Below are 25,507 nucleotides of genomic sequence, written 5' to 3'. Positions count from 1 at the left end.
TGGAGGAAGTTCTTGCTTCCTTTTCAACATCAGGAATCACAGATGCTTCCTGAGCAATAGGTCCAACTTTACCTGCCAACAACAAGATATCCATCAAGCATCAGAAGGCTAGAGAGTTAAAAAACCCTCAGTTTCTGCCAATAATATTTCCTTCTCTCTCAAGCAACTGTTTGCACAGCCCAGAATGTTTGTGATTCATGAGTAAGTCAGATTCACTGTTAAACTGGGTATCACTAGCACTACCTGATTCACCTACAACGATGACAAGGACTAGCTATTGCAATGGAAAAACTGATACTAAGCTCTTAGTGAATAATCTGCCCATGAAAGGATCTTCTCCCCAGTCTCAACAGCAAGTGTCTAGATCCTGATAAATGAAGAAGGTCTTCAAAATTCTCCAAGGACGTGAAGACTATAACCCCAGGTGTTTTTTTTTAAATTCATGTTCTTGGCTAACTTGTTTCTTAACCTTTTCAAACTCCTCATTTCCATGACAGTGCACAGCAAAGAGTTCCACAGGCTTATTCTGCTCTTTTAGTGCAAGAAAATCTAGGAATAAAACTCCTGAGTATGCAGGAAAATGCAAACAAAATATCTGCAGGGCAAGGATCACGTCAGCATTGCTGCGGGATTAAAAGTAACTGGTATATGGTTTTCAACACTGAAAAGAATTAAAGATGCTTTTTCCATCTTCACTGCTGGCACAAATATTGCTCCAGCGATATTATTAAATACTAGGTAGGGACCAAATCAGTGCTTTATGTTCTTGGACTTGTAATCCAAGAAGGTGGGATTCTGGTGGGGCTACAGAGATGTTCCTCTTCATGCAGCCTAAACACAAGCCTGTCACCCTCACAAAGGGTAGAGGAATACAGATAACACTCCTTGTATCCTTTTATGGCTTTGAGTTACTATTTGAAAAGGCCTCCTCCTCCATCCATCTTGTTTAGAAAATTTTCAAGATTCATGTCTGCAGGCAGAGAGCCTGGAATGGGGCCTAACAGAATGCAGCTCTGAACAGATGCAGCTCTCATTTCTTGAGACATGGTTCACAAGTGTCTCAGCATCACGCTCTCTCCATCCATTTCAGCCCAGGCAGTACTTCACTTCTGCGTGTAAGTCAAACTGAAGAAAAGTCAGACTCTGTCTCACAGCTGATTAGTCTGTGTGTGGCATGTGGCAGGCAGGATGAGGCTGCTGTGCTCCAGCACAAGAACAGAGGCCACATGGGGACTTAAGCAGTGTTAAGTACAAGAAACTTGATCTTGCTTGCACTGAAATCAATTGAACATGTCCATTAGCTCCATCAGTCACACTCCTGAGCAAAGCCAAAGAAGTTCCCTATCTCCACTCAGGAAGTCTCTGGTCTTTTAAAAATACTAGCTCGTTGGTAGGTCTTGCAGCAGGCAAGCTGTACTTGGGAATAGCAGAGAAAGTGTACTATCCATTAAACATAGGCTGCAGCTCTACATACACAGCACATTTTTCAGAAGTATCTAAGGTGATGTAGCAATTTCACTGAAACTTTGATTTTGGAAATTAATTTTCACATTTTGGGAGACTAATAAGCAGAAGTGAGTCTAAAGCCCCTTGCATGTTCTGAACAGCACAAGGTAAAACAAAACCCAAAAATGGTGGCTCATGACTATTCAAGGAAAGATAGGCTTTGGGACAAACCTCATCATACTTAGGGTGAAGTGGGATTGAGAAGAGGCAAGCTAAATAATATTCCCTTGGTTATGACATGGGCTGCCACACAGCAGTTACAAACCAGTCACGCTCAGTAGAATAAGGATCTGATTTCTTGGAATTCTCTTCCAAACTTAGCTGACCTTGAGCTGTCCTGGCTCTTGCTGTTATGTGCAGGATGCATGTATTGTACAGAAAACCTCAGCTATCCATCAAGAAAACTGCTAACAGGTATCATCAGCCAAAAACTATGATCCAAATTAGCAGCTCCTCTAGATTTTAAATCTACATCTTTTCCACCCCTAGCACCTTCAACTTTTCAAATTGCTAGCTGTGCTAATGGGAACCAAATCAGAGCAGAGGAGAGTTTACATTTGGGATTCCCAGTTTCCTAGGCATGTGCTGACAGTGCTGAACATTTCCTAAACAATAGGGCATGGTTTTCTGACCAGTGGAGGAGTAGTATTTTCCTTAAACATCAGCACTGATCAGAGCTCTCTGTGATACTCAAGGAATGGAAGACTAGAATATGCCTATAAATGCTAACCCTAGAGGGGAGGAAAGCCATTGGATGTCTTCTAACTGGATAGCCCCTAGGCCAGTTCTTGGGAAGAGGTGATGCAGAAAAACTTGCAATTCTGCTACAAGGACCACAAGTGGTGTAAGTTCTAGTAAACGACTACCAGTGGAGTTCTGTGGGTTTCTGAATTTTGACTGGAGGCTGCTGAGATTCCAAGTTTAGATGACTGAACACATAGAAATCCAGTTTGTTTGTGCCAGCCTTTCAAAGGAAAACCTTCTAATCTGAGCAAAAATCTTGGCCTGTTTACATTTCATCTTTCATTTTGCACCTACAACCATAAAATGAAGCTGTCCTGTAACAGAACCCTTTTTTAAAACTACTTTATTTTAATTGCATGCACAGAGTTAGCTGGCGACTGCCATCAGAGCCTGTGTTGGTGCACATTCTCAGTTATCAGCTACCTGTAGTAAGGGAGAAAGTTTATTTTGTAGGGCTCATAGATTCAAAACCAGGTAACAGCTCTACAAACAGCTACTACAGGAACAGGCACAGAAGTACCCCTTTATATCTCTAACACAACAATTCTGGACGCTGGTGGATTATAAGGCATAAGTGGGCAGGTGCATGAGCTCTCTCTAGACAGCATCCCTTACTGCAGTGTCACCAAGAGGAACCTGGAACGGAAAAGCCACTGCTCTGACACAGTGGGGCATTTCTTATCTTCTTAGGCAGTATCTGAAATCAATAGCTTTCAGCTAGCACAATATGCTTTTACAGCTGAAGAACTGGCTTATCTATATCTAAGTGGAGCATGTCTCTGAGGTTTGGCACCACACTGAGTAAGCAGGGAGGGATAAGCTGCAGCCCAGCAGTAGCCTTGGAAGAGGTATGTGAGTCACGATGTCTGAGTCACTCTTCCCCTGCATTTTTCTCACAGGGAATCACAGCTAACAGGGCAGGAGAGGGGCCATCAAGCCTCTATTCACCTGAGGGTGGAACTGACCCTACCTAAATTATTCTTGTCTATTTAGTAAACACATCCATCAATGGAAACTGCACACTCTATAAGCAACTTACACTATTCTGCACTTACTCATATTGTTAGAAAATATTTCCTAATGTCTCAGCTAAACTTCCCCTGCCACATTTTAAGCTCATACAGGACATCAAGACAAGTCTTGTCCTCTGCACCAAATTAGGTTGTCTTCTCTAGACTAAACAACTCCACTCCCATCAGTATTTCCTGGCTGACTGATCTAGAAGAGCTGACCTTTTTTTCTGTTCTCTTCTGGACACCCTCCAGCTCAAGTGCTATTCTTTAGTACTGACCTTTGCTAGTAATAAATCACCATATTGTTTATAAGCCACTCCATGAACTGGCAGCGAAGATAAAAGTTCCTCACTTGCTTTCTCTGCTTATATGAAAACTATAGACTGAACAGGTCTTATTAAAGTGTGCTGATTACCAAAAAGGTCTCCCCCCATCACCTCCCAGCCTCACCACGTACTGGTGTAAACTGTAGCCACCATATAAAGATGTAAAGAAAGAGAATACCAGCTGCAGCAGACGCACTGGTCTTCATTTGTGTTTTCTTGTCCCGAGAGCTCAAGGAAGGCGTATTCTTCTTCAGTATGTTCTCACTAGCACACATCCCTTGCTACAAAAGGAAAGAATAAAAGAATGCAACTAAGAAACCTGGCTAGTCACTGGCACTCACAAAGCTCACCCTGACAGTGTCTCTAAATCTGCCTGTGGAAATGAAGCAAATGGTTGGGGACATCCTGTGGGAGGAGAGATTGAAGGCAAGAAGGAAGACAGCTGCTACAAATACAGGGTTACTTCACATGCAGGCAAGTTAATCCTCTCTGTCTTACAGATGGGGAATTGAAGACCTTACCCAAGCTGCACAAGCAACTTGTGCAAGAGTCAGTGGAAAAGCCAGACTCTCGGTATGCAGTCTACAGAGCAGAGCAGTGAATGCAATCTGCTGGTCACTAGCAGCAAGGAAGCTAGTGCAACTCAAAGCAGCTCTTGGGCTACAGAAAGCATTCTGGGCAATAGGCAAGCTCTGAAAAGCTTCAGGTTTGAGCAGTGCAAAGGAACATATAGGAGGATATAGCTCTGAAACTAATCACTGTGACAGTATAGTCAAGCATGTGTTTGCTCACTTGCGTCAGTTGTCTATCTCAACCCATGTTAGAGGCAAGCCCTGAAAATCTCTCTTTGAGTAGTGCTCACAACACACCTCCCATGAAGATGATACTGAACAGTTTGCAAAAGCACCCAGGCAATCTGGCACAGGATTCACACCCATGCAACATTACTTGGTACTCTACCTCCTCTTGATCTGCTTTGGTCAAAGCTTTGTCTTCAGCTTTATGTTCTTTGGCAAGAGGGTGGTCCTGGAAACCCTTTTGTTTTAGTTTTGCCATGGAGACCCAAGCTGGTTCAGAGGAAGCAGATTCCAAATATGGAGAGAAGACTTTTTCTACAAAAGAAGCATTTTAAAGTAAAGAAGGGATTTAGGTCAAGTCAGTCTAAAGCTTGTGGTTTGTGTTTTAAATCCTTCAGCATCTGTAATACCCTTTGAACATTGTGGGGATAAAATTACCTTCCCTGATGATTTTGTCCTTGGTGATAACTGCTTTTCTGTTTATTCTGGAGTTTTTGACCTGACTCTGCTTCCGTTTAAGTCAATGGCAGAGTTCCCACTGAGATCATTGTGAACCGGATTTTGCCTTTGAAATAACATCCTTACACTGCAGATTAAATGAGTATGATAACCATTATTTTTTCATGTAGGCAGTAAAATACAGGCTGTCTTTTCACTTTTTAAATATTTTAGATGAAGTACTTGTATGGAAAAAAAATAATCACACCCAGTGCAACTCTTAGTCAAGGTCTGAGCTGCTGCAGCCTGGAAAATTAACTACAAAATAGCAGCAAGTTTTAAAAAACTCTGTTAAAATTCCAACTATATGCAAAAGTAGGTCATACCAGGAATGTTTCAGAGGCCCTTAAGCTATTTCTCTATTGTTATTCTTGCTGGAACACACCCCTCATTAAGATAAGCCAAGAATTCTCTAGCCTAGCCAAATCATCAAGCCAATTAAATTATGGTACTGACTAACTCAAGGCTGAATTTGGTCCTCATCAAGAGGATTTTTATCTTCTGTTTGCCACTCTGCCAAGGTTCTTACACGATCACTGTTTTCTACAATGTTTGGGTAAAATACAGTGTAAATACCTGAAGGTTTATGATCATTTTGCTTCTTTTCCACGTCTTCTGATCTTGTCTTGGGAGGATTTTTGTCTTCTTGCAGATCTGTTTTTTTAACAAATGATTTAGTGCTAACAAGAAGGCCTGGAGATGGCTTGCCTGTGCCCACTGATTTCTGATCCTCTTTGACTGAAGCAGAAGGAGCAGTGGGAGCAGCTGAAGGGATCAGCTTTGGAGACTCAGCACGGCTCTCATTCTGGTATTTCAGTAAAGACGATGTTCTCCTTAGTCTGACCCCAAACGGGTTTTCAACACTTTGTGCTTCATGGTCAGCCCACTCCACAGAAGAATTCAAATGGGAATCACTGTCCCTACAGTCTCGATCAAATCTATCAGAGTTGTTTTTTGCTGATTCCTGGATGATGGCATCAAAACGTGTGTGTTCTTTTGTGGCTCCTTCAAACAACTCTGGTCTTATAGGGGAAGTTGGGGAACTTCTGGTATAGGAATCTTCCTTTGAATTTGAACCTCCTGAGAGAGATCTTTGCCATGCTGGTGCAATGGTGAATCTGACTGGCTTAGCAGAAGCACTCTTCAGTGGAGTTTTCACATTTTCATCTGAAGATCGACTGTCTTCCACTGTTTTTCCAGGAGAAGGTGTACTGCTTGTCTGCTGGTCCTTACTGTCATCATCAGAAGAGATGCTACTCTTCAAGCCAGCCAGACTTGAAGAGGCAAGACATCCAATGGACAGATTTTCAGAAACGTATGCTGTTTGCCTGTCAATGCTGGCCTGTTGACTGCCTTGGTCACCTTTTGAAACAGAAACAGTTTCTGCTTTAAAACATACTTCCACTTTACTGTGAGGTAGCAGGCAAACTGCTTCCAAGACAGATGCAGCAGTGTCTGGGTTTTTTTCTGCATTGCGTTTGGATGACTGAAATTCCATTATTTCACAAGTTTCTTTGTCATTTCTTGTTATTGAACTGTTTTCAGGCTTCAAAACAGCCACTGTCTTGATGTCAGAAGACACTGAATCAGCTACCACAAACTGTGAAGTGCTTGATGCCGTATCTGAGACAGTGTGGTTGGAATGATTCTCAATAGAACCCAAGCAGGCTTCTATTTTGCCAATAAACAGTGGATTCCCCTTTTCTTGGTATTTGATATTTGGGTCCACAGAATTTACTGAGGACCGTTGTGCAACATGTGCCAATATATCTATGCCCTCTGTTTCCACGCCATTGCTAAGCAAGTCAGCTGCTAATATGTCTGGAAACACAACAGCTGCTTCTTCAATTTGCTGCAATTCTGGAAGTGCAGACACGCCAGTATTGGTGTTTTGCTGATGTAATTTCAATTCATCAGCAGACTCATCTGAACAGTACAACACTGTCACACTGTGGTGTTCCTCCAGGTTCACTGGAGAAGGCACAGCAATTAGAAGGGGTGCAGCTGCTTTACAGTGGTGGTCCACGTCTGCGAGGCATGCATCCTCTTCCAGCAAAGTACAAGAGTCTTCTGCTACAAATGTGGAATCACAAGAGTCACAAGCAGCATCAGTGGGACTTTTTACACCTGACATCTCCTGAGAACTGCCTCCCTTTGCACAGTATCCCACCTGGGCTGGTAATCCTATATTAAACAGAGGAGAAGAGTGTGCACTTAAAGGTTAAAATTCAAGCACCATTTGTACCAGTAATTCATTCCAGATAGTGCAGTCATTTAGCATGAGTTGCCCAAGTCTGGGCACTGCTGTCTGATAAATCAGGCTGTTCAAAGCATATATAGAAATGGGCTGTCCAAGTGAGGATACTGATAAAGCTTTCAGTTTGAACACACCTAATCCCATGAATGACTGAAAGCTGTTGTCTCCTTAAGGTGTATCAAATCTGTTGCTGTTCAGTTCTTTTCTCTGCATACCACTAGTTGTAAGACACCTCTAGTTGTAAGACTGCTTGCCAGATTTCCCTAGACATTTCTTCATGTGTATGCCTAGAAAGGCTACCTAGAATGATCTGGAGGATTTTCTGTATTTAAGCAGAACATCTCAGCATCAGGTACCTCTGCCTCCTGCAGCTCCAGCAAAGCTGCAGAACATCTGGATAGCTCAGACGTGTCTGCACACACAACAACTCTAATATGTGACAGCATCAGGACCCGAGTCTGCCCTGGTAACAAAGTGCCTGGTAACTACACTATAGCATTACCATCAACCAGTGCATTTGTAACATGGCGCTAAGAAGAAAAGCCTTTGGTGCTGTTTTGGAGAAATTTCATTTGTAATTACAATTGTGTTACCACTGGCAATTAGCTATTATTCAAATGGTAAGGAGGGAAGTAGCATATGAAGATCTAGTAAACACAGACCAATTAAAGTCTCTTTATACACACATAACAGACACAATGCTGAGGTTAAGGTATTTCTGAGTGTCAAGAACTCATATCTCCAGTCAATGAGATCTAGCCAGCTGTGTAGCACAGGTACTTCTGATCATGGTACTTTCCCTTCATGTATTTTTTTTCATGTGGCCCTCAAAGTTCACCATTTCAGCATCACTGTGTTGAGTGGAGTACATGACTTTTTCCGTCATAACACTTTAACAGCCAGAATTGGTTTTATGACATAAACCCAAAACATGCCTAGTTTGAAAAGATTTACAATTCAAATAGGTTCTCTCACACTTATGTAGTCGAGTTCAAGCACCCAAACTAGCAATACATATGTCTTCATTACCTTCACAATCACTTTTAAGCTGGCCACTCTCAAGTAATTCTGTTGAATTCCCCTTCTTTTCTAGAGTTGCAGGAAGACACGCCTCATATTCCAGCTGTTCCACCTAATGAGGTGCAGGAAGATCTTTTAGTTAAAGAATAATGAACAAAAATAGTGTTTTATACACATATACATTTATGAATACTCAAAACATAGACACAACCCCCCCATCCTGTAATCTACCAACACTGTGGGTAATGTACCATCCCAGTGAAGAACGGAGAAATCATTCACGTTGAAAATGTCAAGGCAGCATATTGATCTCTCTTGAATGTGAAACATTCTGGGATTGACATATTCTGAATGAACAAGTATGTTTTTAAGACACCATCCAAGCTACCTGGTGGCATGGAACAGAGCAAGCCAGAGACATTAACATCACTTCTGGTACCTCTGATTGACAACCCACAATTAGCTTTTCTCCTTCAGCACTGTAGCTGTACCAGCTGCAGCACAAAGAATATCCAGCAAAGATGCTGTAGGGCCCAAGTTTCCAAGGAAACCTCGTTCTGTGTTACACTCATCCTGAATTTCCTCCATCCCTTCTCAGGGCTGGGCACTTCTAACTCCAGGATAGATTTCTGTGCATGATTCTCTGATAGAGTGGGGGACTCTGGGACATATTTTCATGTGTGATTCTCTGATGGAGAGGGGAACATGCAATAGAGAAGCATTACTCCTTATTTCTGTTACACTCCAGCTCAACAACCTTTTTCTATCTGGTGAAATTCATCTTCACAATGTGCTGCCCAGAAGCCAGGATGAGAAGTACCTCATCCTAATTTCCCATGTGCATATTCCTTCCCAAAGACCTTCAATCTTTCCTTTGACATACAAAGAATTAAGTTAAACCTAATCTGAAATTCTTTGTAGAAACAGACTCGGGCTTCTTTAAAACTGAAACCTAGCTTTTCAAACAACAGGAATGTTTTTACAAATGAAGTGTAACCTGCAACTTTCTTGGCTAAATAATGAAAACCCAAAGTTGCACTTTTCTTCAGCTCCCATGATATTGAAGTTTTCTGAGTCTTTTTTTTTGTTGTTGTTAGTTTGTGAAAAATAGGTGGTTTCCCTTCTTCCAATGAAGGACAACAACAACAAAAGTGAAGGAATCAGATAGGAATGGGGAAAAAAAAATTAATAAAGAATTCACATCTGTTTCCTTCTGCTCACTGATTCTTTTCCAGAAAACACCTACCTGGGGGTGTTGCTGATTCTTGTTTGTAAACCCTTTCTGTTTGCGGGGGTTTATGGCAATCCTGTGCCTGGCTGCTGAGGTGTCAAGGCAGCCGAGGGGACTGGCAGGGATGGTGAAGTCAACAGGAAGGAAGCTGCTGCCTCGTGAGCCAGGGCCCTCCAGAGTGGCAGAGGAGGAGGGACTGATGGGCCTGGAGGAAGCTCCAGAAGGTAACTGTAAAACACAAACACATCATTATACGTTTTGCTTGGCTTCCCCACCTCTCTGATACAAGTCCTTTGCTAGCTCGTTCCTTTTCGGAAACCTGAAATGGCTGGATTTTTGGACGTAAACACTCATGCCTAATGTCATCTCTGCAGAGATTACTCAGTTTTCTGTGACCAGCTGTATGTTAAACAAAAGTGAGAAACAGCTGTCTCTCTCACAGCTCAGCCTGTCCCCATCCCAGTATTTATCTAAAACCCATTTGCAATATACGTATGCACCAGCAGGAGACACTGGTGCAGTTTTTATAGCTGCCTTCTCATCCCAGTACTGTGACACATGGCAGAAATACCTTATTAAAAAGACACAAAAGTAGCACGGATGCTTGCTCCTCATTAACTCTACTTCTAAGAAAGTTACCATAGCCACTTTGCTGTTTTAACATCCACTCTCCAGCAAAATCAAATGCTTGTCTCCAGGAAGTATCCCAGAACCATCTTCCAGACAGTGATGCAGATCTCACCCTCGCAGCAATGCTGCTCTGGGGAACTAGACAGCAGTAACCTTAGATTATGCTATCGAAGTGAAGGGTTTACAGAAGGGCTTGTAGAGAAACCTCTAAACATGCAGCTTACCTGGTTTTGTTACTGTTTTGAAATGTAGACCAGACTTTCAAGAACATTCGCAAAATTTCACAGACATGCCAAACAAACTTCATCCAGTATAACATACCTGCTATTTTGGCTTTGGTCATAAAGCTAGGTGAAACACAGCCATTTAAGTGTGCTTGGCATTCAGATGTTAGGGGTTTTTTAGGTTTAGGATATAACACAGCATTTAAAACACGTATGTTGATGGAGTTTTAAGGTAATGAAAACATCTTCCCATCTGATCTACAAAAATTGCTTAAGTACATTGCTTTATGTTTAAGGTAGGTAAAATTAATTTCTTTATTCCCCATTGATTTTGCTTAGTTCCTAGATCTGAAGCAAGCCACAACAGAATGTAGTATGACAGATACAGACTTTTCTCACAACTAATTTACACATTGTGGAAGAGAGAAAGAAAGTAAATAAGCTAACTATTGTTATAATTCCACAAGATTAATGGTAGACCTGTAAGGATCACTGAACTTACAAAAGTAGTAACACTGTTACTCATTTCTACATACAAGTTCTTCTGCCTTTCAATTATAAAATTGCATTTGTGTTTATTTAATATAAAAATACCTGAAGTCATTATCTGAGCTATGGCTGTACATAAGTGGCAAATTCCCTACTCTACTGAGGATTTGGGATATTTTTGACTCTGAGCACTGGCAGTTGGTATCTTCTCTCAAAGACAGTGGAGCAGACACATTATTTCCACATCAGTGTTTAAGATAAATTTGGTGTGTGTTGGTTATTGGGCAGAGGAGGAGCCTGCAGAAGAGAGTGCTGCAGCTTGGAGGCCCATTTCCTAAAGAGTGCCTGTGCCAAAACACTGTGCTCAGCCTCACAAGCTGAGCCCCTGTTTTGCTTTTAATCAGCCTGAGATGAAAATGCGAACAATGAAGTTAGATTTCTGTAAAGGATATCTGGCAAAAGCAGGATAATGCTGGGTAATGTCTCAGGGAAGCTGCTGCTTGCTTTGAGTGAACGCCTCACATTTAACTTTAGATTTAGTCAGAGAGTGGGTCTTTATAAACCAGTGGAAGGCACTGAGAAGTTACATGGGTGATTTATCAGGGTTCCACACAGAGGTGACAGCAGCAGGAGGCTCCTGAAAATCCCAGTCAAGCAGCACAGGGCAAAGAAATTAGGTAACGATCATCTGCAGCAAGATCAATACAACAGTAAAACGTAACCCACTAATTACACTGTGTGTAAGTTCAGACTGCTTAGGTTCAAATCCTCTTTTTTCTTTACTAAATGTACAATGCTGTTAAATGGAATAACTGGTCTACATTTCTCAGTGCTTTTCACAACTGTCCTCATCTTTGGAATGAGGTTATTCGGTTTAACAACTTGTGTTCTGCTAATTCAAATCCTGGTATTACATAAATAGTTTCAAAAGCTACTGAAAAAACAATTTTTAGGAAAAAAAATCATTATTTATTTTAGATAAACATATTGGCAAGATTTCTGCTAAGCCAAATTGCTGACTAAGAAAAATATTTGGGTAAAGGAACATACATGGTTCTGTAGAGAAGCTAGCCAGATTCCTAGTGAGTTGGGGAGAAAAAGGAAGAGCCTTGAAGTGGGGAATTCTGTGCAATATGTAAGAGAAAAATATTTTTCCTGTCCCTGTCTTTCTCTCTCAGAAGAGATGAGGTTGTAAGACTGAAAGAGCTCAAAGACTCCAGAACTGGACAGAAAAGGGCTTCTTGCATTGTAAGGAAAAAACAGTGTGCAGGCTTACAAAATGGAGCATTTTAGTTAAAATATAAAATGGGAGACAAGTTAATAAAATGTACATTGAAAATAAAATATATACAAGAAGTTATTTAAAATAATGACAATACAAGTTACCTAGATCACTTGGGCCTCTAAAGTTGTGTGACTAATAGTCTAGTACATGGGGGAGACATTGCTTTATCTTTCTATCCCTAAAAGCAAAAGATCTAGGAATGACTGGGGAGTGCCTGATCTCAGCCATGGATGGGAAAGTTGACCTGGTTTTGCCCAAAGGCTACTTTCTCCCTTCTCAAAGGCCTCCTCACCCTCCTCAGAAAGGAAGCCTTTTGATAAGACTCACATCCTCGGCTACACCGAGTGTTTCGACTCAGAAAGTTAAGCTTGTGATTGCAATCGTACTGTTAGTGCTATACAGCTGTTCCAGAGGTTAATCAACTGTGCAGCGAGAGTGGGGCCTATAGTTAGTCATGTTGTTATAGTTGTAGTTCTGCTATGTAGTTATGTTGTTAATGGTTGGACTTGATGATCTTACTGGTCTTTTCCAACCTAGTTGATTCTATGATTCTGTGGTTCGGGTTTTGCCTGTAATTTACATTGTAGGTTTTTCACAACATACATTGTACCCAGAATAAATATTAAAAAATGTGTTATTGTGCTGGCTCCACACAGACATCACACATGCTGTCTCAGGAAAGTTTATTAGCAGGAAAAGCAGCTATTTACCTGTTCATCTTCACTGTCTGTCCCGCCTAAACTCAAAGAGCTATGACGCTGTACAGGGTTGGAGGACTGCAGGATAAAATAAGGAAAAGGGTAAGTCAAGGGAAGTATCACACTGAAGTATCTGGGACTGAAAATCCAGTGCTAATTGTGAGAAAACACAAGAGGAAAGGTAAAGGGTCACTGAGTTCCTGCCTCACAGGGTAGGTTTCATTTGTTCACTGGGGATCAAACAAAGTAGAGGAGCTTTATCCTGCTATGAGAGATGCCATGAAGGTTGACAACACATTTTATGACGTTATTTTAGCTTATTGCTTTAAGATCTTCAAATTTACAAATGTTTATAGGTTCACTCAAGTCCAAAATCATGCATCTGCTGTGAGAAGCACTTCCTAAGAAGATAACCCAAGCTCTCTCTGAGTCCCATCAGGACCTGTTCTCCAGCAGACCCATAGGATTGTCACTTTCCTGTCAATTCAACTAATATTGCCCTAGAGTATTCTTTTTCAATGCCAAAGGCAGTAATTGTTTAAGATTTTCCTGCAGTTCCCGTGATTTTTGTTTTCCTCGCTAGCCTGAAAACACCCCAACATTCTTCCCTGTTCACAGGTGCAGGAAACTGCCAATCTCTCAAGGTCTTTGAAGCTGGAAGACATGGAAAGTCCATTTGTGCAGCATAAGTACTTTGGCTTGTTGTCGGACTGGAAGTGGAACAGTCACAGTAACACAACACTCACCCGTGAATTTTTATGCTTCCTGCCATACAGACCTGCCAGGAGACACTGCCTTGCCCAAAGGTGCCAAGAGGTGTCATATCAACTGATCCTAATGATACAGGTCATAAAACTGCCCCAGCACTGGTCTACATAAAAGCATAGAAAACTGTACTCGGAAGGGGTTTTGGAAGGCCACTTCCTAGGTATCCCTCAGTGACAAGTCCACAATCCACCTAGGGAATTTGTTCTAGTTCTGACTGACCTGTACCACCAGATTTTACCACAAGCAAGCAACAGGGTTCTTCCCTATCTCCAAGCACATTTTATCTTTTCTGTACAGGTGGTCACTAAAGTGACGTGACAATTGTACCTTGCTTGGTGAATCTGTCAGAACTTCGTGAAGGGTTGAAATTTCAGGAGGGCTTCTAGGTAAACCATCATCTTCAGAAACAGCACCTGCATCTTCCAGCTTCTTTCCAGTTATAACAAGAGGAGGTGAGCCAAGTCTGATGTTCTGCTGCAACTGAAGCTGCGGTGGAAAAGAAATTTAGAATAAAGACTTTAAACGTCATTATTTACAAGGGACATTTTGGACACTTTTACCCCAGTTGCTCCCATTAGGGATGCAAAATTTCTTAATTAACAGAAATACGTGAAGAAACAAACCATTTACAGAAAAAAGCCATTAATAGAATTTTTAGTTAGTTACATTCATCAGGGACCCATCATTAGAACTAGCTTTGGTACAAAATTAAAACCAGTTTTATTCAGTGAGTTATCAAAGACAGAAATTTCTACAGAAATTTAACTAATTTTAAATTTAAAACTTTAAAAAGTCTAGATTTAAGTATTCTTTAAATAATTACATGTATCCAGATGTCCCAAATAGTCAAACAAGGCACTGCCAGTCAGCAGCTCCCAACCCCAGGTTTATGTGGTCAGCTTCCCTTTCACAAAGCCTTTCCAAATATTCAGAGCTTGTCACCACCCTCTCCCACACAAGCAGGTGAGTCCCACTTTTTATATATAGCAAATCTAATTCAATTTCTGGTCCACCCAAATGAATTTCTTTTTAGTTTTCCCCAGCATCACATCCTGGTCCTGTCTATAGCAAGAATGATAACGGCAGCCAGGAACAACTTTGTCTGTGATGGAGTATTGCAATTCTTTTCCAAGACTGCACTAAAAAGAATGCTCTGGCAGGCCCTGACCCTAGAAAAGTAAAACAAAGTCTGCAACCTCACAAGCAGCCAGATGTTCCCCCAAACTAAAGAAGTTCAGATCTCAGGAAACACCATTACTAAAATTCTTGGCTTAAGTCTGTCGGTTATGTCAAAGCTGGAATAGAAACAAGGTCTGAACAGAAACTTTGTCCTTCAACTAAAAACATCTCAACTGAATATTACCCAGATAAAAATGCAGACCTGGGCTTTTTTCAGTTTCTGTGCTTATTAAACCAGATTGGGAAATTCTAGGCCTAATTCTGTGCTCCTCTGCAAGCTATGCATCCATTCATATCTCTAAAATAGACCTAAATAGCTGCCATTCTTATTTAGTAAGATTAATTTGCAATATAATTCCTAGAGATCTAATAGCTGCAGAGGGTAGCACAATGTCGCCCTCTAATCCCCTAGTCCCTCAGTTCAAACAGCTTTCTTGTCCTCTTACCCACAACAATCGAAGGAGTATCACCAATATGATCTGCAGAAGCAGAACTGATGGCAAACTGCACAGAGATTGCAATGTATCAACAAAACAAGACATACAACATACCTGTGCACTTTATGGGAAGGAAAATACAGAAAGTCAGTTTTGCTTTTCTCTCTTTTCACAACTTCCTGTCTTTGACTTATTAAATTTATTACATGCAGACAGCAAAATATTGTGGGGGAAACTGAATTTACAGTCTGTCTTCTACTGGTAGAAGTTAATTTACATTGCTAAGAAAATAACAGCTTTTATTAGTGCTTGGCTTTTATTCTGACAAGAGTCAAGCTCACAGAAAAAGGCTGTCTTTTATGGCTATAAAAATAGTGCTGGCAGTATTACATTACCATGCAGGATGATGGATGGATGAAGAGAGGGCACAATGGACTGGAGATAGCATGAAAAGAGCTTTTTCCCCCCAACAAAATTCTGTCATATATAAACATGATTTCTCCTGCTACTCCTATTGTTATACAAAAAAATACCCTGAACTGAAGCTCATTTTGCAGTCTTATGAAAGAACTAGTCCCTCTGTGCACCTTTTATTACTAAACATGTGATGCAATTGTGTTTTGCAACACGAAACTCACACTGAGCAAAGGAAGAATTTCGATGGCCTTTGGCTGCTTTATCAGCCATTTGTTTTCAGCCTCTGGAAGAAACCTTAAACTTTTATCTCAGTGCTCTGAGCTAGGCAGTCATTTAAACACAATTAATATAACTAACAGTTGATAAGGGAGCTGTCAAGAAGGGTTCAGTATGTGCCTTGGAAGAAGGAAATGACCTAGCAGAATACAGTATCCTTTGTTGGCAGAGATCAGAAGAATAAAGCTATAAATAAAGCTGTCACTAAGAGTGGCCTGACATATCCATCATCCCACGCACTTACACAGCTGCTGGTGCTAGCATGTACAGTGAAAACATCATAGCCAGAATTGCCCAAAAGAATAATAGTATAAGAGACACACCACATGACAAATAAAAGGCATTAATCTAAAAACAGTAGCTATGAAGAATAGAAATCCCACTGGGAGAGGGCATGCTCATTAACAAAAGTTTCCAAGAGTCCGTGAACTGGATTCATGTCACTCACACACTATGAGACCTGGGAAAGGCTGGAAGCACCAGGACTGCCCAAAGATGCAGTTTCCAAGAGGCAGAATAGATCCAAAAGCAGTAAATCTGGTTTGGACACTATAGTCAACAAAATCTTAAGGCACACAGCAGAGCAATCAAACCACAGAGTTTCCTAGGAGACAGCTAATACAAAGCAGCACCATGAATGAGGGGATGATGTTCTCACCTGCAAAGTTTTCACTCTCCCGGGTATGTTTTCCTGAGACAACACATCACCTGCCACATTTCCTGGTGCAGACTCAAAAATGAAGACACTGTCATGGGACAAAGCTTTGTTTCCCATGCTTCCTTTGGGTCTGGGAAGGAAGAAAAGTAGAGTGGTCAGTGCACTGGATACATCCCTCCAACACTTCCCTGCACTACTTCTCCAGGGCAGAAGGATCACAAAGAGGCCAGAGTAGGATGAATCTCACTTAACTTCAGATTTGTGCATGTTAGCTGTCTTAGTGTAGTCACTTCTAGTTCCTTTTATACTCAGAAGGAAGGAAGAAACACACATGGGACAAGTGTCCATGGCCACAGTTACATACCTGTCCATGGCCAAGTTGAAGTACTCGAGTAAGATATTCCTGCTCTGCTCCTGTGCTCACTGGGTGTTCTGCCCAGCGAAGCATTGATGAGTTCCCACAGTTAACTGGCTTGTAATCAACTGAGATTGATTGGGGTTGGACTACTAAGTTGTGCAGGGCAAATTCTGCGCGTGGGTGGCACAAAGAGGAAGGCTCTGAATCTTTTATTCACCAAGTTCCATCAGCATAGGCAGGTGGTGTCTGTGTGTTACTTTGTCCAAAACACCACAAGGATGGCCTCTACCAGGATTTCATTCCAGCATTTGACTGGAAAACAACAGAGAATACTCTCATGGTGTTGGCTGCCAGCCTCATAACCCACAAGTTACAAGGATTCCTTGGCTCAGCTGCCCTGCAGGCAATGCTCTTGCCTCTGAAAGTTGGACTCTGGGTAACAGGGAATGATTAGGAATAGAACTCCGACAAGGAAAATTCAGTAAGTCTAACACTCTTATTCAAGGAAATCAAACAGAAGAGGTCTCTGCTATTAGCCTAATCCCAGATTCTCTCTTTATTTAGAAGAAAGCCCTGAAAGACTGTGAACTTTCGTAAAGTAAATGCTCCATGTAAAAAAATCCCAAAAAATGACTTTTTTCCTCCTGCAACTCCCTTCTTTACATCTCCAGAGACACCACCTCGTTTGTCTGCTTGACTAACCCTCCTATGAGCCCCAAAGGTGTAGTCAATTTATGCATTCAATCTGCAAGCTATGCATTCATTCGTATGTCTGTAAAACAGATCAAATAAGCTGCCGTTCTTACTCAGTAAGATTCATCTGCAGTGCAATTCCTGCAGCTGTAACAGCCACACAGGAGTTGGTCTCTGGTTAGTATTCAGAAAAGTTACATTTTTAAAATATGACGTGGTGTATGGGGTTTGCATGGCAAGGGTTTGATAGTGAGCAGACTCCAGGAGGGGCTTCTGTGAGAAGGTGCCAGAAGCTCCCCCCATGTCTGATAGAGATGTTATACTTTCTCTCCCCTGTCCAGCTGACGAGGGGACTGATGGAGCAGCTTTGGTGGCACTTGGCTCCCAGCTGGGGTCAACACACCACAGATGGTTTAAAAAATTAAAAAAAGGAGGAAGAAAAGAAACCGGTGCTTCTGCCTCAAGAACAAACAGCCAGCAGCATTATTCTAGGATCGGTTCTGATACTCTGCATGCCAGAAATTGCAAAGCACAGGGTCCTACTATAAACCCTTCACAAGCTGTCTTTCCATTGGCCCTCAGGATCAGGTTTTCCAAAGGATTATGTAGCTCAGTCTCTTTATGTACTTACAAAGCATGCTTATGCTATGCAGAGTTTTCAAGTAGCACAAACATATGCTGTAATTTTTTTGGATAGTCCATCTAATCTTACCTCTAAGGGAAAAACCAGAAGGGTTTTACTCACTTCCTGATCTCTGATCTTGCAAAACAGTTCATAATCACTGGAGGAGAGCACTGGAGTAAGCAGCAACTGGACTTGAAGTACTTGGTTAAGGGCAAGAGAAGGAGTTTGCACCCACACTGCCTCTGCAGCAAGAGGCTGATTTTGAGCCAGACCCCTTCTATGGGCTAATGGGGTAAACTCAGCTGTTCCTAAGCTTTTTGGACTGGGTTAGCTGAGTCATTCTGACTCCCCTTAGCCCAGGGGACTGGTTATGTGGTCACTTACTCTGTTGCTGTTATGCTAACAAACAAAATAGGTTGTTTCATTCCCAGATAATTTCCATGATGCAATTGCATAAACACAACAGAGAGAGTGGGGAAAGGTGGGGCACGAAGGAACCAGCATCCATGAGAAAGTACCATCTATAAGCTGTTCCATCAGAAGAAACACAGCATCCAGCTCCACCAAATGCCTTATATGACCATACACAGCATTTGGGAGCAATGCTGATTTCAGCATGTCTCACTCTAGTCACCTATTCGTGCCCTCTGCCAGTGTCCCCTCCAACAAACCACTGCAAACCATAGGATGTGTCCTCTGGTTTGTCACACATTATTAGTCTGCAGCTCTACAACTCAAGGCCTAGGGTAATACAAAAAGAGATGCCTGGCAAACTAGCTAACAGGGGAGTATGAGGAGGGTGGGGAGTTGGAAAACAGCCAGGTACCTATCCATGACACCCCTGGTGAGAGAGAAAATCATGTTCTGAGCATTGTCCCACCCCAGCTTCAGTCACAGATGTGCAATGGAAGTGTTGTGTAGCTTGAAGGTTTAAGGTTATCAGTGAAGCAGTGTTAGCAGAGCAAGCTAATACCTTGTATTACACTAACTGAAGAATGGCCAAGTTTTTGAACTAACATCATTCAGGGATCTGAGAATTGCTCTGCAATTTGCTTAAGGACTTGCAAACTTCACTCACATGGACAGCCCTCTACAGGTAGCTGACAAAACCAGCAGTCTTCAGCTGTTACCTATACCCAAATGGCTACATAAGAATGTTAAAGCAGCAATCTCACACTGACAGTACATCAAAAATACTTCTGTCCCTTTACCCCAGCCATGGTGTAGGGTACTACTGATGCTAAAAACCATGTATTCTCTGTACTAGCACTACTCAGTCATCATCCCCTTGTAAAGTTGCTTCTAATCAGACCCTTCCAGATTTCAAACACTAAACCCAATCAAAACAATCTGGGCTGTCTGCAGTTTTAGCCTAAGAAGTTGGATCACCCCTGCCTCTGGCTGTCCTCCCCCCTCCTCTCCAGGCTGGCTTTTGAAGCACTAGCAAAGAAAGAGGAAATTCCTGGAATTCCTTCATCAGCATTAGGGCTTGTTTTGTACAAACTTGGACAGAGGTTGCTCCTGAGGGGCCAACTCATGTATTCATCCTACTGCTGTGAGAGGTCCGCTTCTCCAGCAGCTTACCCAGCCTCCTCCGGTGAATGAAGCGCAGTCGTGTCGAGCACGGAGATGCTGACATCGCTGCTGGACTGGCAGGGTTTTAAGTTACTCTCTCCCCTGGGAGGTGGAGGTTCTTTCCTTTTCTTCTTGGCAAAGAAGTTCTTGAAAGTCTGAAATTTGGATTTTTTCTTTCCTGAAACATGAGAGAAATGAAAATTTACGGAAGTTGGAAGTGTTGCTTAGTCTGGAGAATGTTATCTTGTAACTTCTGGAGGAAGCCTCAAAGCTACAGCAGCCCATTCAGTTCTAGTTCCTTTGTAAATAATTCAGTGCTGGAGTCCAGTGAAAGGTGAAGCTGCAGTTCTTACATTTGCTGCCTATAAAGCAATACTGGCATCAAGCTGACGATAGTGGTGCCTACTTACGTTCCAGGTTTTGAAAACTACACCTTAAGTAGAGAATGTACCTACCCACAACTGAATAGTGATCATGCCAATCATACTTGATATATTTTCAATTTAAAAAGTTATGTCAATGTCTTCACTCTTATTGTTCTTTACTTAGCTCGGCTTAGTTCTGCTTTCTCTTTACTCAGTGAGTAAGGAGACAACACCTGGAGGATATTCAATATTTGGCAAAAGATTGAAACTGGCAAAAGAATTTATAAACTCTAAAACAAAAATATCTGTTTCCACATTAAACCACTGCCCCAAAATAAAAATCAACAACTCCTCCGACAGTGGAGCAAACTTAAATTAAGACAGTGCCCTGCAGGACATGAAACCCCCAAACATACCAGCCCTAAGAACACAATTAGAAAACTATTAATCTGATTTCATTGCCATTGATTTTCCATTGTCCAAATGAAAATACAAAAAGAACAAAATAAACCTTATGAAACATCACTGATTTCTATAATTTTTAATAACTTAAGACACTTTAACATTCTCATTTATATTTTCCTCCAGCATACAAATGCTGCATTTTGTCACTGAAGCTTTGAGGAGGGGTCAGTTTGGAGTGGTTTGGGCCAAACTATTGTACTAAGACCCCTGTGATTGACTTAAATACATACGCAGAGCAATAACATCACTGCATATCTGAGCCAAATTCATTGTTCAATTAATACTTTACAAGAATTGGCATAATAAATGCCTACAGCTGGAGGGTTCCTCCATAAGCAAGGCATTATTTCAACACAATTATTGTCTTCTCCCAGCAATGATTTAGTTGGCGATGCTCTGTTTCAGCGTGTGCCCTGTACGTGTAGGAATCTCTGCCAATGGGCCTTATCTGGGCTGAAACTGTGCCACCACACAGCTGCATCAGACAGTAGCCACTTTGAGAAATAAACAATGATACTGAGATATACTCACCCGATCTCCTCCCTGCTCTCAAGCCCAGTGCAAGCACCATGTGTCAGGACATACAAGGACACTGCTACACTGCCCGGCACGGGCTGATGAGATGGTTACCTCTCTGCAGAGCAGTAGCAGCTACAGAAGACCTGCACATTGCTTTTCAAGTGACTTGGGCTGCCACAGACACCAAATTATGTTCCAAACAATGTAGAGCAAAGCTATCAGTGGAGTTCCACTCATATGAATAATAATGTATGTGGTGTTCCTTTGGAGAGTTTATCAGTGGAAAACCTTTGCAACCAGAAGACTGTAACGCCTCTCAGATAAAACAACATGTTGAGTGTTCTTTAGAGAGTCTTTAGAAATGTTTTCCTTTCATTACTGTCATTCATATCAGCAATTAGACAACCTATATGGTATTCTCCCAGGAAACTTATCAAAGCTGAGTTGGTTTATTTTAGATGAGCAAAACAAAAGATTAAAATGTTTAATGAAAGCAGTGCCCCAAAATTATCAATTCAGCAATGTCTGCTACACAGGCCAATGACCCAAAGAGCAACATGGCAGACTTGGCTACACGCAGACAGCTCTGCAACTTAAAGGCAGTCTAAATGAAAAAAAGTGACATTGTCATGTACACTGGTGAGCTGACAGTGCTATGGACAGACAGCAAGTTTGATTCTAGTGCAATTATTACTGATGAGCTTAAGTAGATGCTGGTATTTCTAGAGAACCAGGGGAATGCTTAAAAATCAACACAACAGAAAAAGAAGTGATCCTAAGGGCATTTAAGAGAAACAGACATATGTCCTAACACAAAGGATAACATTGCCAGGGTACTACTCCAAATACTTGTTTGGATCAGAAGTAGTGCTAGCGTTAGAACGGAGCCCATGGAAAGGATTTGAAAACACTGCCAATGACTGAAACTCAGCTGGCACGGGACAACACTTGGGTATCATTGTGCAACAGAGAGTCCTCTGGTGCAGACACAACAGTCACTTCAGTGCCTTCTCCAGCCTCTAATTTATTACTGATGTGCAGGGTACACCCCCTCCAGCAATAATTCCTCTTCAGCCATGCTCTGCTCAGCTGCATGCCTTCAGCTGTTTCAGATGAATGAGAAAACAGTAAGTTTCCCTGCACTTCCAGAACATGGGCACTTACCATATCATTAAACACACACACACAAAAGAAAAAAGATAAACCCAGTACTAGACACTTGGTGCTGCATGCAGGTGAAAACTGGGACTGCTCTATGGGACAACCCTGGGCAAAACCGACACGGTTCAGAAAGACAGCGCTCATATTTGTTTCCTGCAGTGAACGGTTGTGGACTAGTTTCACACACTGTTAAAAAGATGCCACATTTAATTTAAAGGTGCCTACATTTCAGCACACTGTGAAGTAGCCCAAAATATAGCTGAATTGGAAGAGTACTCTGTGATACTTGAACTGATAATATACAAAAGGATCTTACTACTTAAAATGGAAAAAATTAATTGCATAACAAAAATCCAGTCAAAGCAAGGAGAGAATACCCAAGCTCAGACAACTACGCCTATTTCCCCTTCACCCAGTGAAGAATAATGACTCATGGTTTTTGAATTCATATGGTTCTCAATCTTCAATTTTATGGCAATAAAAATAAAAGATTAAATTTAAAGGCTACTGCCTTAAAAAGCAAAAGCCTTCCAAAAAATTAGTTGCTTGTGCTGTAATTTAGCCCACTATAACAGAAAAGGAGCAGGAGTAAGCATTTTTCTTTCTCTGTAAAGTTTGTTTATTCTGTATTTTTAACTGTTAGTGTACTGCCTATTTCATTGTTTCTCCTGTGCACAGAAAGAATTAACACACGTCTTTCTGCTCTTTGCACAGTTCTCTATAATAAGAGAAAAAGGTGCTTTTTCCAGTACAAAATTCAGACCGTAAAAAGCAGAGGGAACATCTGATTTGGAAGCCCAATAATCATATTTAAACAGTTAATTTGCAGATCTTCTGTGCTCTCTGACTTCCAGGACACATTTTCCATTTTCTCAAATTCAAGGACTAGACACTTCACCAATAAACACACATGAAAAAACCTCACAGACAAGATTCTTAGAAAAGACCATCATTCTAGCTTCATAAGAAGTACCTGATACTGCCAGCCAGGTAATAAAATCATGGAATCCGGTAAGGCTAACATCGGGTGCTGACAGTTTTTGGACAGTGACCTGGTTACTGCCATCAAGAAGAAGCAGATGCACTGGAAGCCCTCTACTACTAGTCAGACAATAAGGTAAATCTAAAGAAGACAATCTAATTGACTAGATAGTGAAGGCTGGGGATTTTAGCCTCCTGGAGCCTTCACATCACAAACCAGATAAAGCTATGAAGAAGTGAGGCAATCCTAAATTACATGGGGAGTAAGCAAAAGATCCTAAAATGGCTTTATCCAGGTCCAGTGAACCCGAGTACAGAATTTGCATGTGTAGGTCTCACACAGGTTCACCAGTGTGCCATGGATACCACTGGAACATCTCAATAAACCAGATCACAAATTTAAGGTTTCAGTCACTGCCAGCATCAATCATTACACTTTCTTCACCCCACCTATCTGCCATGCAGAGTTCAACCAGCAGTCACCTTGCCATTTGCTTCTCTTTTCTACCAATATTTTGAAAGTGACAAATGCATTTCTAAAGGACAAAACAAGATGACCTTTGAAACACAAACATTTAAGATGATTGGGAGACATTGGCCAAAGAAAAGAAAACAAAGCAAGTGATAGGACAGCCACTTTTTGAAACACCTCAGCCTTCATATGCTGTTCTTCATATTCACCTATGTCCTCAGGAATAGTCTGAACACTGGAAAAGAGGATTTCCTTTACGTAAGACAATTTGTTGGCATAAGTAAGATATCTTCCTTTCTTGCCTATTATTCCATTCCCTCATGGCTGTTTGCATCAGGCCATGCCACTAGATTAAAGAACAAGTAATAAGTGGTTGTCTGTGGCCAGAAGCAGTAAATGAGGCTGCAGTGGGGGTGCTGGTACAGCTCCCACAGACAGGCTGGCTAAAGGCTCAGCTCCCACCTCTGCAGGATCCAACAAAGCCTGTACAATCAGTCCTTCAAACTCTAACATTCTGTTTTCGAAAATCCAAGCCAGAATCAAAAAGAATATCCTCCATCAGATGATGACCCTACAGTACTGCACATAGTAGCTGACAAAGCCACGCAGATTTTTTTTACACTACAAAACCCAAAACAACACTGCAAAACAAGTCACTACAGAGCCCTGACCATGAAGAAAGTAAATCCTGACTTCCAAATCAGCTATACATTCACAGAACAGCTGCTTACCTGTACACTCTTCAAGTGTGTCTCCTGTTTCAGGTGACTGTGTGACCTCTGTTGGTCCCGTGGCCATGATGTAGTCACTGAAATAGAGTTGAGAGCATCAGTTAAATTTTAGCCTACTTTCCCAGCAGAATACAGTCCCACCCAGCATGAAAAAAGATAACGGTGGGATTTTCCTGAAAGTGCATACCCAAAGGCTGATCAGAGACATGGCTCACACATATTTTCACTTTGGCCACAGAACTTTTACTCGTTTTTCAGTAACACACATATCTCCAGCCAAAACTAACAAACCAGTTTAACTTCTTACCAGTACCTCTGTCTTTTTAGGAAACCAGGATCAAAGTTTGCATTAATGAAAGATGTCATTAAACTTGCTCAGCAAAGACTGTGATGCTTCCCAGTCTCAGAATAATGAGCCTTTATGACTGCTCTTTGCTAGAGCATGACAGCTCCATGCTACTGTAAAAAACATCCACAAGTAAGTGCTCTGCTGCCAAAGGTTCATGTGTTTCAGTGTCCTCACAGCAGGCACCAGGCTAGTCTGTCAGCATTATTAAAATTAGTTAAGCATCAGCACTGAAGCATCATCCTGAGCTATGCTACATCAGTGGAAACCGATAGATCAAATTTATTTTGGATCCAGTGCAACCAGCTTTTAGCCACAAGCTTTGAAACCTTATCGCAAGCAGGGCTATTGATCAACCAAATTAGCTGATGGCATCATCTTCCTGCTCAATGAAAACAAAAGTGCAGCCTAGTTTTAAGATCATTCAATGTTAACTGGCTCCACTTTGTATTTTCCAAGACTCCTAAATGGGTGTCTGTCAGAGACAAAAGAATTAAGCTGCAGACTGAGAGAGTTACAGTACAAATGTCAAGCAACAATGGAAATGTGACAGTTTGGCAGAGCAGCTCATAAATACTACCCTTTGTTATGGAAGATATCTAGGTGATACATTTACATAGTTAGCAGTTCCAGTATACTTTGTCAGGACTTAAAGAGTAAGAAAACTTTACAAACAAATGAAAATACCCAGTAACCAATCCTGCTCCCTTTTCTCCATGGACCTCATTTAACATTTTTCCACCTCGAAGTGGTGTAAGAATAC

At 41.5% G+C, this 25,507-nt stretch overlaps 1 protein-coding gene across 1 annotated transcript in view; it reads right to left on the bottom strand.

The window, feature by feature from the left end:
• The window catches only part of LOC104408810, a 24,553-nt gene extending 88 nt beyond the window's left edge, over nucleotides 1-24,465 (bottom strand). Inside the window, exons 1-10 of the mRNA XM_010018529.1 lie at nucleotides 24,399-24,465; nucleotides 19,714-19,882; nucleotides 16,454-16,583; nucleotides 13,814-13,972; nucleotides 12,730-12,796; nucleotides 9,408-9,595; nucleotides 8,171-8,273; nucleotides 5,478-7,068; nucleotides 4,538-4,667; nucleotides 3,786-3,870 (exon numbers count right to left, since the gene is read on the bottom strand). Coding sequence (XP_010016831.1) covers nucleotides 3,786-3,870; nucleotides 4,538-4,667; nucleotides 5,478-7,068; nucleotides 8,171-8,273; nucleotides 9,408-9,595; nucleotides 12,730-12,796; nucleotides 13,814-13,972; nucleotides 16,454-16,583; nucleotides 19,714-19,882; nucleotides 24,399-24,465 — 2,689 coding nt within the window. The remainder of the gene's footprint in view (nucleotides 1-3,785; nucleotides 3,871-4,537; nucleotides 4,668-5,477; nucleotides 7,069-8,170; nucleotides 8,274-9,407; nucleotides 9,596-12,729; nucleotides 12,797-13,813; nucleotides 13,973-16,453; nucleotides 16,584-19,713; nucleotides 19,883-24,398) is intronic.
• Between the last annotated feature and the right edge of the window lie 1,042 nt (nucleotides 24,466-25,507).

This window comes from Nestor notabilis, unplaced genomic scaffold (genome assembly GCF_000696875.1).
Source record: "Nestor notabilis isolate BGI_N333 unplaced genomic scaffold, ASM69687v1 scaffold5687, whole genome shotgun sequence".
NCBI lineage: Eukaryota > Metazoa > Chordata > Aves > Psittaciformes > Psittacidae > Nestor > Nestor notabilis.
This window is presented reverse-complemented; position numbering and strand designations above follow the sequence as displayed.